At 47.1% G+C, this 14,975-nt stretch overlaps 1 protein-coding gene across 5 annotated transcripts in view; it reads right to left on the bottom strand.

Moving 5' to 3' along the window:
* Positions 1–781: 781 nt before the first annotated feature.
* The window catches only part of ubr7 (ubiquitin protein ligase E3 component n-recognin 7), a 39,405-nt gene continuing 25,211 nt past the window's right edge, over positions 782–14,975 (bottom strand). For all 5 annotated transcript variants that reach the window (XM_082505274.1, XM_082505273.1, XM_082505270.1 and 2 more), the window contains 2 exons: positions 1,128–1,189; positions 782–1,046 (listed from right to left, as the gene is read on the bottom strand). In XM_082505274.1, coding sequence (XP_082361400.1) covers positions 957–1,046; positions 1,128–1,189 — 152 coding nt within the window. In that variant the 3' untranslated portion in view covers positions 782–956. The remainder of the gene's footprint in view (positions 1,047–1,127; positions 1,190–14,975) is intronic.

Raw genomic sequence — 14,975 nt, 5'->3', positions numbered from 1 at the left:
CTGCAACTGCACCTGACAACAAATATATCAGAGAAAATGTAATCTGTTGGCTCAAATGGGATGTGTCCAAAGCTCTACTGGTGTGTGATTCTTACACTGTTAATAGTGCTGATAAACCCAATTATCCTGCATGTGGTTTTCAGTTAGAGATATTTGTAATGAAAACCATTTTCACTAGCAGTCAAAAACTAATGTGTACCCTTATGGCAGCATTTTTGTTAAATATGAACAGAATGATAGAAGAAGTGCTGCCACATGCCTGGCCAGAGAGTACCAATTTGTTTAATTAGTAGTTCAATGAAAGGCTTCAGTTAAGTAAGAGTGAGGGAAAAAAATTGTGCTTACTTTCACAGTTTTGTCTTTTTAAAATAAAGAAAAACACTACATTTTTCAAAATATTTGTGGATGTTTAAGTGGCCATCCAATGAGATGACAGCGCCAGCTGCGTTAGCCTCATCTTAGATAACATCAATCAGATCATTAAAATAAACTAAGTTTTAAAAATAACATCTGAATATTATTGATCGCTTAAAAACCCACCTGAATAGTTTTGTTATTGATTTGGCCTCTGTAGTTTGGTTTTTCATATTTTCTGGTTCTTTACTCTTTCACATTCACACATTTAGCTTTTTTTTCTTTAACTGAAACTTTGTTTCTTAAGTATTTATTGTCTCTGAGCTGTTTTTCAGTTTTCAATCATTCTATCAGCTGATTCATAAGAGGATTAGTTGGCAGAATTGATTGACTAATCAGTTGACTGATCATGAAGTAACTCCAAATGTTGCCATGTTCAGATTGTTTTATTAGATTGTTTAAAAAGGAAACAATACTGAGAAACAAAGAGGTTGTTCAACATGTCAGACAGATTTTATAGAAAAGTTAAAACAGGAAACACACAACAGGTTCCATTTAATCAGGGATGAAAGATCAGCAGATGGAGGCGAGGTCAGGGGGGATCAGGTGCAGTAGAACTCTCCGGCATCAACTCTGCGTCTTTTACGACTCTGCTGCTCGAAGAACTGACGAATGTCATCAGATGTCACAACCTATCATAGAATAGTTAAATTATATCAGTTAACCTATCAGAACAGTCACAAGACACTTGACCTATCAGGTGGAAGACTCACTTTTCCTTCAGCTGCAAATCTCTGCAGGAAGTCCTTCAGCTCAGTTTTCATGTCATTGTATCCTGCAAGAAAAATAATCAGGACTATTTAATCTGTTCATAGACTTTCTGCAGGTTCAAACATTCTTCTTACAGAGTCCACTTACAGAATTGTTAAGTTAGTGTGAGCACCTGCATAAAAGCAAAGATTTCACGTGTGCGTTAAAAGAGTACTGAGGGGGGAAAAAACTGCGATGCGCGATACCACCACTGTTGAACAGGTGATGGAGAAACAGGTTTACCTTTTAGGTGACATGAATGAGTTGAACGGAAGTTATGAATGGTAGCTGACAGCTGGTAAGTGTGCAGGGGTAGGGCATTAACAGGGAAAGGGGGGCACAAAGAAATACGTTTCTTTCTTATTCTCATTTAACCCATTAAGACCTACCATAGTATGGAGCGCCAGGACTGCCATAATGAATTAATTAAATACACCATTAAATAATTAATTAAATGTGTCAATAATTAATTAAAATTGGAATTAATTAAATAGTTATGACACATGTAATTAATTAATTATTGACACATGTAATTAATTAATTATGTATTTCACATTTTAATTAATTATTGACACATTTAATTAATTATTGACACATTTAATTAATTATTTAATGATATATTTATTTATTTCATTTTGGCAGTCCTGGCGCCTGGCTCTCATCATGAAATAATTTTATCTGTCAGCCTCACCCATCAAACTCAGGGGGCGGGGTTAATGCTGATCGAGTCAAAACCATTGCTTTGGCCTGGTGGCCATTGTTTCTAGCACACAACAACCGGCATGTGGAAGCTAACAGAACTGAACTTTGAAAAACCCTGTTTGTGTGTCACCAAATACCGTTTTAATTTTTTTTTTTAGCCGAGAATGTAGTGGTTTAATCTTCATGTGTCTGGTCGGTTTGTCAAGATACAGCCTCTTTGCAAAAGTGCTTCGATGATTTCGGAGATGTCTGCCCAGTCTCATGGCAAAGCGTGGGATAGACCCGCTCGCCTCGCAAGCAATCCCACCGACAAAGCGCAGGCCCCGGTACACAGCTGTAGTAACCCCCGCTGACTTCTTTTACTGAGGTTATATTTATCGGTGTTTTATTTCCTGATGTTCTTATGTGTCCTATGTGTTTCAGTCGCCAATTCTGAATTATAACTAACATTAAAAACAGGAGGAGAGAGAGCAAATAAATCTGTTTAACATCTGATCTTTGGGTTTTTGTTCAGTAATCAGCGTGACCTGTGTATAAACGCATAAAAGAGATAGCGTTGGTGATTCTGTCATGTAGTAACTGCTGGCTTTAACTGTACAAAGGTTGTTCGACACTATGAAACACATACAGACTTCATGATGTTCGGCTAATATTTTTATTGTGAATATTAATCATGCTGACCTCGCTCTGTACACCACGCAGCGAGGTCAGCATATCCACAGCTCCATGAGTTAACACAAAGTTTCCCAGCTGACTATCTAACTTCCAACTATTCCAGAGACGTGAAAATATACAGCATAAAGAAAAGTGTAAGAGACTCAGCAGCAGATTAGAATAACAGTTATACATTTAATAAATCACCAAATGAATCCAAGAAAGGAGCAAACCTGTTCCGATAATTTGAGTTATGTTAAGTTTGTATTCCCTCAGCTGCAGACTCGCTGCTGTTTAAATGTTTGAAAAGGAAGATTAGATATAAACAAACGTCAAACATAGATTTAGTCTGCCTTCACATTTTATATGAGGCCAGCACGTATAGTGGCTGTGTCCTGTTTTAAGATCATACATGTAAAATTGTTGTCTGACCTCCGTCGATCCAGCCGCTCAGAGTCCGTGGTTACCATGGTTACTGCATAAGCAGCTATAATGTTAACAGCTGGCACTGAGGAAACCTACCGGCAGCATGGGTGTTTATGTTTTTCATTGCAAAAGAACTGTCTGAATGGTTAACTGAAGTTAACTTGGATAAATTATAGTTAAGGAGAATCACAGATAACGCCTACGTGAGCTGTGCGACTGTTCACCACTACACTGAAATCAGCAGGCTATTACTGAAATACACGTGCTATATCATAGACTATGATATAAATAGGGAGGTCCTATTAACATGTTTAGTTTTAAAGGACACCTTCCTGCCTTTAGTCTCCTTCATGAGCAGTATTAGTTTTCTTCTAACATCCAGAAGTCTGCACGATGTGTTTCATAGTTTGTAACAAGCCTTTGACAGGTAAACATAACATGACCGAAAAAGCAAAAAAAAAAAAAAAAAAAAAAAAAGAGAGAGAGTGTTGACATAAGATTTTCCTGCACATTTTTATACCTCTGCCAACAGAGAGAGAAAAAAAAATCACATTCTAACAGACAGCTGGTGCTTAGAATACAGTTGAATAACTATTAAAAAACAGATGATATTTAGATGATAGTTCAGTCTAACACATGTGCCAGTGAACCATTAAACGTCTGTGAAACTATGCAGTTATGAAACGTAACTTTAACCTCAGCCAAACCGATTTGCTCAGTTGTAAATAAAACAGCGCTCGGGGAAAACACTATATTTACTCATCTTGTGCAGAAAAATGCGCTGACATTGCTTTATATCGAGCACCGGCTGCCCAGTTAAACTGTGACTGTCATGGTCCTGGGCCGTGTTGGCCCAGTATTCTTAGTTTCCATGTATTTTTGTATTTCGTTCCTTATTTAGACCATGTTTTCTGAGTTGCCCTGTTGTGGTGTTCCTTATGTGCGTTCCCTTTGTGACTCTCACCCCCTGTGTGCCCCTCTGTGTATCTGTGAGCCTTCGTCTCTCCTTATGTTTTATTCCATGTTTCCCCTGCCCGTTATGTCTAAGTTTTCCCCGTGCTCTCTCTCCTCCTGTCTGAACCTCTGTACTTCCTGTTTGACTCTGCCCGTCTCCCGTCAGTGTCTCGTTATGGTTATCTGTGTCACCTGTGTTCCCCGTGTGTTCCCACTTTCCTCGTTAACCCTGTGTGTATTTCTGTCTGCGTCTTCCTCTGTTCGGCGTCGCGTTCTCCCTCATGCCGTGTGTGGTTCTCCCCGTGTCTTCCAGTATATGTTACTTTAGCTTTTCCCAGTTTAGTGTAGTTTTGTATTGCTTTTTGTATCATCGTTATTGTTTATCACTTATCAGCAATAAAGCTGCATTTTGAGTTTATCCCCCGTGTGTGTGAGTTTGCAATTTGGGTCCTCATCCTGCCTGCCACACGGCCGAAACATGACAGAAGAACGCGACCACAACATGGACCCAGCAGTTCACAACCCCTCCGCGGACCTCCAGGACGACGCGAACATGTCGGACCCGGCGACACGGAGGAGGGGGATCGTCCGGACAGTGGAGTCTCTCTGCGACAAGTGGCTGCACTGTTCCAGTGAGGAGGAACGAGAGGAGTTCGCCCGCCAAGTAGGGGTGTGCGTATCTGTGTTCCCCTGGTTATGGGAGACGCTGCACCCCCTCGTCAGCGACTTTCTCGTCTCCACCCTCCAACTCCGTCCGCAGGAGCAGCGGCCCGGTGGGCGTGCACCTTCACCAGAGCCGTGCCGTTGCGCCGTTTCCCCGCTGTCTCATGAGCCAGTAGCGGTCAGAGTTGGAACGGTGAGGCTCGCCACAGACACACCTTCCGCCCGCACCCCGCCGGCTTCCGCGTCTTCACCGCGGTCTGGCCGCACGGCGTGGCGCACGGAGACAACGGAAGCCATAGACTTTGGCGAGGAAGAGCGGCAGCAGGTGTTACGGGCTTATCGGGAGGACGAGCTCCGGCGGAAACCCTGGCTCATCCCGGAGGAGGACCTCTCACCTGCTGCACAGCCTACCAGCCGCTCGCCGTCTCCGATCCGCTTAGGCTATTTTTCGCCTGCCTCATTTCTGGCAAGGATGGGGGCGGACGACGGGGAACTCACCACTACGTCACCCTCTGTGTTGGCGCCATCAGCGCCCATCGCGCCAGCTTCCTCTGCTCGAAGGAGGCGGCGCGCCCGCCGCCATAAACCGGACAATGCTAAGACTACAAAACATGAAGTGGACGGCGGGTTCATCTTTGATAGAGCTATTTTTGTCGACCCTGAGCCTGCCATTTCTCGGACAGTTTTTTCTGAGCCTGCTCCTTTTCCTGCTCGTGTTTCTCCTCCCAGGTCAGTTCAGTTAGCTCCCTCGCAGCCCCTCACAACTCAGTTAGCACCCTCGCAGCCACCCTCAGTTCAGTTAGCCCCCTCGCAGCCACCCTCAGTTCAGTTAGCTCCCTCGCAGCCACCCTCAGTTCAGTTAGCTCCCTCGCAGCCACCCTCAGTTCAGTCAGCTACCCTCCTGGAAGCCCCCGCTGCCTGGTATTCTCAGCATCGGCATCTTTTCCCGTCAAGATTTATCGCTAAATCATTCGATCCTCCCTTGAGAGAGAGACTGCATCCTCGCTGCCTTCACCCCAGTACACCAGTGTCACCCCCGGTTCAGTCTCCAGTAGCTCCAGTGTCACCCCCGGTTCAGTCTCCAGTAGCTCCAGTGTCACCCCCGGTTCAGTCTCCAGTAGCTCCAGTGCCACCCCCAGTTCAGTCTCCAGTAGCTCCAGTGCCACCCCCAGTTCAGGCCCCAGTAGCTCCAGTGCCACCCCCAGTTCAGGCCCCAGTAGCTCCAGTGCCACCCCCAGTTCAGGCCCCAGTAGCTCCAGTGCCGCCTGTAGCGCAGGCCCCAGTAGCTCCAGTGCCGCCTGTAGCGCAGGCCCCAGTAGCTCCAGTGCCGCCTGTAGCGCAGGCCCCAGTAGCTCCAGTGCCGCCTGTTTCAGTTCAGGCCCCAGTAGCTCCAGTGCCGCCTGTTTCAGTTCAGGCCCCAGTAGCTCCAGTGCCGCCTGTTTCAGTTCAGGCCCCAGTAGCTCCAGTGCCGCCTGTTTCAGTTCAGGCCCCAGTAGCTCCAGTGCCGCCTGTTTCAGTTCAGGCCCCAGTAGCTCCAGTGCCGCCTGTTTCAGTTCAGGCCCCAGTAGCTCCAGTGCCGCCTGTTTCAGTTCAGGCCCCAGTAGCTCCAGAGCCGCCTGTTTCAGTTCAGGCCCCAGTAGCTCCAAAGCCGCCTGTTTCAGTTCAGGCCCCAGTAGCTCCAGTGCCGCCTGTAGCGCAGGCCCCAGTAGCTCCTGTAGCCCAGTCCCCGATGGCGGTGCGGTCCGCTGGTCGGCTCGGCATTCAGCCAGGGGTCTCAGGTCTCTCTGGCTCTGCATCGGCTCCTGCTGGGAGCTCGGACGAGCTCATCCAGGACTCCGCGGCTCCCACGCCGCCATCTACCTCGTCAGCTGGAGGGTCCGAGGGGCCCGTTCAGCCTCCTGTCTCCGCTGGAGGGTCCGAGGGGCCCGTTCAGCCTCCTGTCTCCGCTGGAGGGTCCGAGGGGCCCGTTCAGCCTCCTGTCTCCGCTGGAGGGTCCGAGGGGCCCGTTCAGCCTCCTGTCTCCGCTGGAGGGTCCGAGGGGCCCGTTCAGCCTCCTGTCTCCGCTGGAGGGTCCGAGGGGCCCGTTCAGCAACCTTCCTCGTCAGCTGGGGGTTCGGGAGAACCGCACCAGCCTCATGCCACATCAGCTGGAGGGCCCGAGGAGCCCATCCAGCCACCTTCTGCTACGCCTGGTCCAGCCTGTGCTTCGTCAGCTGCAGCAGCCTCAGAGCCTTCGTCAGCTGCAGCAGCCTCAGAGCCTTCGTCAGCTGCAGCAGCAGCCTCAGAGCCTTCGTCAGCTGCAGCAGCAGCCTCAGAGCCTTCGTCAGCTGCAGCAGCAGCCTCAGAGCCTTCGTCTGGCCCAGCCTCAGAGCCTTCGTCAGCTGCAGCAGCCTCAGAGCCTTCGTCAGCTGCAGCAGCCTCAGAGCCTTCGTCAGCTGCAGCAGCCTCAGAGCCTTCAGCCTGTGCTTCGTCTGGTCCTGTGCCCACCGGGCCATGGCCAGCACGCCTGACACTGGAGAGCCGCCGCCGCTGCCTTCCGCGCGGCCGGCCCCCTGAACTGCTCCGTCGTCTCCTCCGCCGCCGCCGCCGCTGCCTTCCGCGCGGCCGGCCCCCTGAACTGCTCCGTCGTCTCCTCCGCCGCCGCCGCTGCCTTCCGCGCGGCCGGCCTCCTGAACTGCTCCGTCGTCTCCTCCGCCGCCGCCGCTGCCTTCCGCGCGGCCGGCCCCCTGAACTGCTCCGTCGTCTCCTTCGCCGCCGCCGCTGCCTTCCGCACGGCCGGCCTCCGGACCAGCTCTGCCACCTGTGCTACCCGCCTGGTCGGCCCCCCGACCGTGTGACCCGTGAACTCTTGTGCCTGTGGGCTCTGGGTCGGCCCCCTGAACTTTATTTTGACTATGGTCATGTGCTCCTGTGTTTTCTGTTGTTTGTTTTGTTTCCCGTTCTGGTCCCTCCGTCCTGGTCCCCCGCCTCCCGCCCTGGGTGGGTTGTTTTCTGTTTTTGTTTTTGTTTCTCGGGTTTGGGCTGTCGGGAGCCAGCCCTTAGGGGGGGGTGATGTCATGGTCCTGGGCCGTGTTGGCCCAGTATTCTTAGTTTCCATGTATTTTTGTATTTCGTTCCTTATTTAGACCATGTTTTCTGAGTTGCCCTGTTGTGGTGTTCCTTATGTGCGTTCCCTTTGTGACTCTCACCCCCTGTGTGCCCCTCTGTGTATCTGTGAGCCTTCGTCTCTCCTTATGTTTTATTCCATGTTTCCCCTGCCCGTTATGTCTAAGTTTTCCCCGTGCTCTCTCTCCTCCTGTCTGAACCTCTGTACTTCCTGTTTGACTCTGCCCGTCTCCCGTCAGTGTCTCGTTATGGTTATCTGTGTCACCTGTGTTCCCGTGTGTTCCCACTTTCCTCGTTAACCCTGTGTGTATTTCTGTCTGCGTCTTCCTCTGTTCGGCGTCGCGTTCTCCCTCATGCCGTGTGTGGTTCTCCCCGTGTCTTCCAGTATATGTTACTTTAGCTTTTCCCAGTTTAGTGTAGTTTTGTATTGCTTTTTGTATCATCGTTATTGTTTATCACTTATCAGCAATAAAGCTGCATTTTGAGTTTATCCCCCGTGTGTGTGAGTTTGCAATTTGGGTCCTCATCCTGCCTGCCACACGGCCGAAACATGACAGAGACTATCACAGTTTAACTGGGCTATCACCAGGTAACTATCACGCCTACGTTACCTGACTATCACCAGGTAACGTAGGCGTGTTTCTTGAATTAGCAGCAGGTGTTAAACAGCTGACAGATGAGGAGGAGGATGCATGCAGGTAAACTGAGGGTCTGTTGAGCTGATCGCTGGTTTCGTGAGAAAAATGTCAGCTCGTTCTTTATGTTACAGAAGCACAGAGACACAAGACCAGGCGGAAAGAGACGATCGTTCGGTGAAAATGAGAATCTGCGAATGCAACATGTGGAACACGGAGAGTGGAATATGTAAACAAACCAGTTAACGTAACCCCCTGGATGCACTCTGAATGCTAATTGTTAGCAGAGCTAGTGAAATCTCTGAAAACATCTGAGCACTTTTGCAAACATGTTCTATGTTGACAACCTGACCAGACATACGTCGCGACATTCGTGGCTAAAACACTGTTAAAAGTGTAGCTGGTGACAGAAAAACGGGGTATTTTAAAACTACACCACCACCATTGCTGCCTGTGATTTGATCTGCATTCTGCGATACCTGGCTGCCCCAAGTCTACACAAGCAATCGATTATCTAGGATCGACCTGTTTTGACTTACTTTGCACGGCAACCAATCAAATGTTAGAGAAGCTGCATGGGCAGCGTTAACCCCGCCCCCTGAGTTTGATGGGTGAGGCTGACAGATAAAATTATTTCATGATGAGAGCCAGGCGCCAGGACTGCCAAAATGAAATAAATAAATATATCATTAAATAATTAATTAAATGTGTCAATAATTAATTAAATGTGTCAATAATTAATTAAAAAGTGAAATACATAAATAATTAATTGTGTCAATAATTAATTAATTAAATGTGTCAATAATTAATTAAAATGTGTCAATAATTAATTAAAATGTGAAATACATAAATAATTAATTAAATGTGTCAATAATTAATTAATTACATGTGTCAACTATTTATTTAATTAATTAATTCCAATTTTAATTAATTATTGACACATTTAATTAATTATTTAATGGTGTATTTAATTAATTCATTATGGCAGTCCTGGCGCTCCATACCATAGAACCAAGTCCGCCAGAGCTTATATTATATTTTTACATGCTGTAGTGCCATTTTTGGGAGCATTTCAAGTTGCTATACATCAATACAACCATTATAGCTCACAGTTCATTTGTTTCACTAGTTTTTTCACATCGGCTGTGAGATGGGCACGCATAGAGTCACAGATTAAGAGCGATGGTGATGCGTGGAAAAAAACCACCTGGTCTCCTTACATACACCTCCCTCAGCCAGTCTTTCATCATTTCCTCATCCATCCAGCCCTTTTCATTTGCCTTAATGATGATTCCTGCTGGAAACTTCTCTTTAGGCAAAGTCTTTCGCTTAAAAATCACCATAGGCGGCAGTTTCTGTCCATTAGCATGGCAGCCAAGCACAACAGTAAAAGACGACTTTTCATACCCCGTTGTGCGTATCGCTACCGTGCTGGTCCCCTTCTTCTCCACAGTGTGACTCACCGGGATGTCAAAAGTGAGCGGGACCTCGTCCATGTTAGTGATGTGGCTGGGCTGGATGTTTTTGTCGCCGATGTGTTTGCTGTAGTAGGAGCGGAAGATGGCCAGCTTTTCATTATAATCCGCTGGAAGTTGCTCCGCTACCGTAGTCCCGGTCCTGATGGAAAAATGGCACTGTTTCATAAAAAGTGAAAGTGAAACTGCTTTTAGCCAAATGGTGACCGTCGAAACGCTTCTCCCGCTCGTTCTTTGCTCGATGATCCACCGCTCGAGTCTTTCCTCCAACTCGGCCACACTTCACCCTTTAGCGTTCTCATGGTGTTCTCTACTACGTCCTCATTACAACACACAGGGCGCACTGCGCTATAGGGCGCGCCGTACTTTTTGAAGAAAATCTAAGACTTTTAAGTGCGCCTTATGGTCGTGAAAATACGGTACTAGTTATTACAAACACAATCAAGTGTGGTACAATGTCTTAATCTTAAACCCAAATTACTGTCTAAAATACACAAAATATATCTGTGAAGGTTCTAAGTAATCCAAAAGTTGACACTTTTCTTTCCAAGCTCCTTAGAATACACAACATAGATCAATCAACATCCCTTCTGCAAAGTGGAAAGCAGATTTATCAGTCGGCTTAGACCAAAACTTCTGCTCTCAGGTATGCTTAAAAACCTTTCAAGTGATTAGAAATCCCAGTCATGGTTTTGTCCCGCCTTTGCAATTGTGGTTGATGTAGGAGTAGGTGCGTGCTTGGGGCATCTGGGGACTCCCTAGGGACATTTTTCCTGGAGGGCTCAACCCAGGGGCTGTGGTCATGACCTTGTTGGGGCTCTGGTGGCTCTTGGGTAGTGTTTTCCTGGTGGCTACGTGCAGCAGAGCTGGGGGAGGGTCTGTGCTGGCAGAAGAGGGTTACTGGCCTGGTAGCTTGGCTGCCGCGGTGTGATTCCGGGGCAGGCTTAGGGTTCTGGGGTGCTCCGCTTCCGGGCTAGGCCTCGGGGGCTTGGGTTCTGGTTGGTGTCGCTGGGGTTGTGGGTGGGTACGTGCCAGCCCTGGTACATTGACGGAACTGGGGGCCACTTCAGCTGGCGGGGAGGTTGTTACATCCTTGCACGAGGTCTCTGCTCTCCAGCAGTTCCCTCTGAAGATGGAGGGAGAGCTCTAGCAGAGGTGCAGAATGAACTCAATCTGGGTGTCTATTTTCTTATGTAGTCTGGAAGATGATTATATGATGGGGTGGGTGTAGTTTCCTGCGTTGGGGTCAGGTGGGCCGCCATGGGCTCTGTGGCGGTTGATGGTGCTACTACAGTGGGGGTCCCGGTCTGGATGGGCCCAGGCACCCTGGCCTTAATTGGTTTCCAAGAAACGGTGGTGGCTGAACTGAGTTAGGCACCCCCGTTCCCTGGACGTACTACGTCCAGTCTCAAATACCACTTGCTAGCCAAGCACACAGCTAACGCAGAGAGCCCTCCTCCCTCTCACCAAAGGCAGACCACGCTGGATACCTTTCAAAGGAGACGTCTGGACAATTCTACAACCAACAAACTTTCAACAGCCATAGCAAAATGGGTGGCTACAGCTTGCAGGTCGATTAACATTGTGGAGGATGAGCATCCTCCACATAGCATAGCATCCAACAACTGCACGTATGAATTCCCTTTGAGAGCCACCACTGTAAGATGGACAAAGATTCTCATCTTCATACAAGTTGTGTAAGCCAAAGTCGTGGAGGCTTTGGGGCTGACCAACACGGTTGCACTCACCAGAGACTATTGGACTTCTCTAAGTAAACATAGGGGTAACAGCGCATTATTTTTCACCAGAGTGGGAACTTCAGTTGAATGCTGTGACTGTTATGAAGACGGAGGAGAGGCACTTTGCTGACACGTGCGCTAAGCACTTTATGCCGGTGGCTAGACAGTGGGGAATCGAACAACAGCAAATTGCAAATTTTCATAAGAAAGAGTCACTTACACAGGACGTATCAACAAGACGGAACAGAACCTTGGAAATGATCAAGTGTGTTCTAAGAGATCGAGAACCACTGAAGAAATGCACTGGCACTACATGCAACCAATGTCACAATGCCATCAACAACAACTGAAGAAGCTGGAGACTGCTGGAACACTGCAGGTAATTTATTAATATTTCCTCTTACCACTTTTGACATAGGAATGTTTGTGTGTGTGTGTGTGTGTGTGTGTGTGTGTGTGTGTGTGTGTGTGTGTAAAATATTTTAACCTTATGTGAGTGAATGTAACAAATTCTTAATGAAGTGTATTTCTCTATGGAGGGAGGGGAGAAGTTTGTTTCCTGCTCAGTGGTGTTGCCAGCTTTGTGTCACCAGTTGCGAGTGATGGAGGTCTCTGAGGACGATCCAGCTTACATGGTTAAGTTCAAGGGTGACCTTCAAAACAGAAATGGAGAAGCGCAAGGAAAAAGCTAACATCATGTGGATCCTAGGTTTAAGGATCTTAAGTGTCTGAGCAGACCTGACAGGGCTGAGGTGTGGCGCTTGATCAGTGCATTGCTGAGGGAGAGGCAGAGGCCTGCGCAGCTTGAACAACCAGTAACATTTGAGCCATCTAAGAAAAGATCAGCTCTCGTGCTTGCTTCAGTCTTCATCTGATGAAGAAGAGGATTGCATTGAGAAATGTGTGGAGTGATACTGGGCAGAGCCAACTGTTGACATAGAGGACTGTCCCCAGAAATGGTGGCCCAAGCATGAAGGGGCACACAGTGAGATGGCATACCTTGCATGCAAGTACTTGGCAATACCTGCCACATCCATACCATGTGAGGGGTTATGGGTGGGTGTAGTTTCCTGCGTTGGGGTCAGGTGGGTCACACTTTCTGGGCATGTCATCTGAAAATGTCAAAATGCTTGTCTGTTTGAGCAACTGGTTCAGTGCAAAGAAACAAAAGTAATAGGGACAACCCATGCACTGTATTTTTTTAGTTCTTTCTTCCCTTTCTCCTTTGTGGTGTTTCCATGTTCATGTTTTGTTAGGAAAACTGAAAAAGGAAGAAGCTTGCATTGTTCAGCTTCTGCTAAATGCAACTGGAGAGCAACAAGTACAGCCAAACTGTTTTAGTCAAAGACACTGTAAGTATTAAGTATTATTACATATGCATTTTATTTATTGTATTTTTAATGTGTACTGTGTCTCCCACACTTAGATGGAAATATGTTTTGTGAGCCTTAACTGTCTAATGGTAAATTAAACAGTTATATTGTGTGGGAGTGTATGCTTAAGTTTCCTTTCAGCATATTTTTGAGCATTCAGTACCTTTGAGGTTTTTCTAAAGAATATTTTGGACTTTTGATTGTTTTGAATTGTTGCAATAAAAATAAACATATTTGCATAAAGCAAGTATATTTGTTCACTCCCATACTGTTAAGGGTATTAGAAGCATGAAAAGCATCTAAGTATTCTAAGTTCCTTTAGAACAAATTTTTTAAAAGTCCGTGATTAATTTGGGATGAATCTTGAGTTAACCATTGATAAGTACGCGATTAATCGCGACTAAATATTTTCATCGACTGACAGCCCTAATATATACACTTTAAGCAGTCTGTTTGCCTCCTTCCCAGGGCAAAGGGCAACATCTCCTGGGTCTAGGGATAGATTGCCCCTCTGGGTGTGATGGCACCTGGAACTGAGGGTATAGAGTATGTTTGGGGAGTGTGTGTACAAAGTTAATTTCTGTTTGTCTCAATGGTGGGCGAGTGTTGAGTATTGGTATATGTGTGCATGAGGGCAGGAATGCATGTTTGTGTCTGTGTGTGCCTGTTTGTCTATGTCTTAGACTTCACCTCTCGGTGAAGGTCGGGTCTTACGGTGTGTTCACACCGAACGCGATAGATGCGAACAGAGCGTCAAGTTTACATGTAAAGTCAATGGAAAAGCGCGATGACACGCGATTGTAGGTCCCGTGAAAATTCAGAAGCAGATTTGCGCCGCCAAAACGCGTGAAACGCGCGTCAGTGTAGCGCGTCTGGCGCGTTTGACTCGCGAAAAAAACCAAGCGCATGAGTTTTTGTGTTGCATTTTGTGCATACGCGCGTTTCGTGTCTACCGCTCGAGTTGGAAAAATCTGAACTCCAGCGTCAAATCGCGCCACGACAACCAATCAGGAGCCTGGTGACGTGGCTGTGACCTAGGTCAAAGGGGCAGATCCAGTCAGAGCCCTTCATTCTTCAATGGAGGGAAGGCTAATCAACGCCGTAGCAAACAACCCGGAGCTGTACGACACCAGCTGCTTTCTGTACCGAGACAGGAATAAAAAGGACCGAGCTTGGAGGAAGATATGTGAAGAGATCGGGCAACCTGGTAAGTTCATTCATTTCTCTTTTGAAAGTTTTCACTGACCTGGGGAAGCCGCACAAAAGCTAGCAAGCCACCGCTATTTTCCCACTGACGTACAAATACCGTTCTGCTTTTATGCATCTTGTCATATAGGAATATATTTTATTGTTTATTAATAAACAGCACACAGTGGTCCCGCTGTTCATCCGTCACTGCTTTGCTTTTTTGCTGATTTTTTTTTATTGGAGTGAAGCATTGCATTATGTAGCCTGATTGACAAATCACTTCTGTGCTGTGTCTCCTGCGCTTGCCAAATTTATCACGTTTGGTTTTGATAACCATCACGTTCAATAGAAAAAACAGCACAAAAACACCCATAACTATGACCCTCATTCAGAAATAGACACCTGCACCGCGAGGGAAAAAGGCGCACGAAAGTGGCGGGCAGATGAAGACAAAACACGGCATAATAATACTTTTACGTTTTGCAATCTACAAAGGTTTGCACTTTGAGAATCAACTTGTGAGAACTGTGACTAATGTTCATGTGTGTGGGGAAAACAGTGTATAAAGTGGAGGAAGATATGTGAAGAGATCGGGCAACCTGGTAAGTTCATTCATTTCTCTTTTGAAAGTTTTCACTGACCTGGGGAAGCCGCTTTTGTGCGGCTTCCCCAGGTCAGTGGGGAAGCCGCTGACCTGGGGGGGGCTAGTTATTCTGAGAACCCCTGCTGCAATAAATGAGGGACCACTATATATACTTTCTCTGACAATATGACTATTGTTTTCAACCTGTTAACATTTAATACCGTCTTGATAGAACCAACTGATTCTGCAGCAGAGCATCCCCTGTTGCTTCTCCGGGCTCCCAGTCCCTGAGCTCCTGCTGCTGCACCCACAGG

The sequence above is a fragment of the Aulonocara stuartgranti genome (genome assembly GCF_965226115.1).
Source record: "Aulonocara stuartgranti genome assembly, chromosome: 15".
In the NCBI taxonomy this organism is placed as follows: Eukaryota; Metazoa; Chordata; class Actinopteri; order Cichliformes; family Cichlidae; genus Aulonocara; species Aulonocara stuartgranti.
The sequence above is the reverse complement of the archived record's forward strand: the minus strand, read 5'-3'. Positions and strand labels throughout refer to the sequence as shown.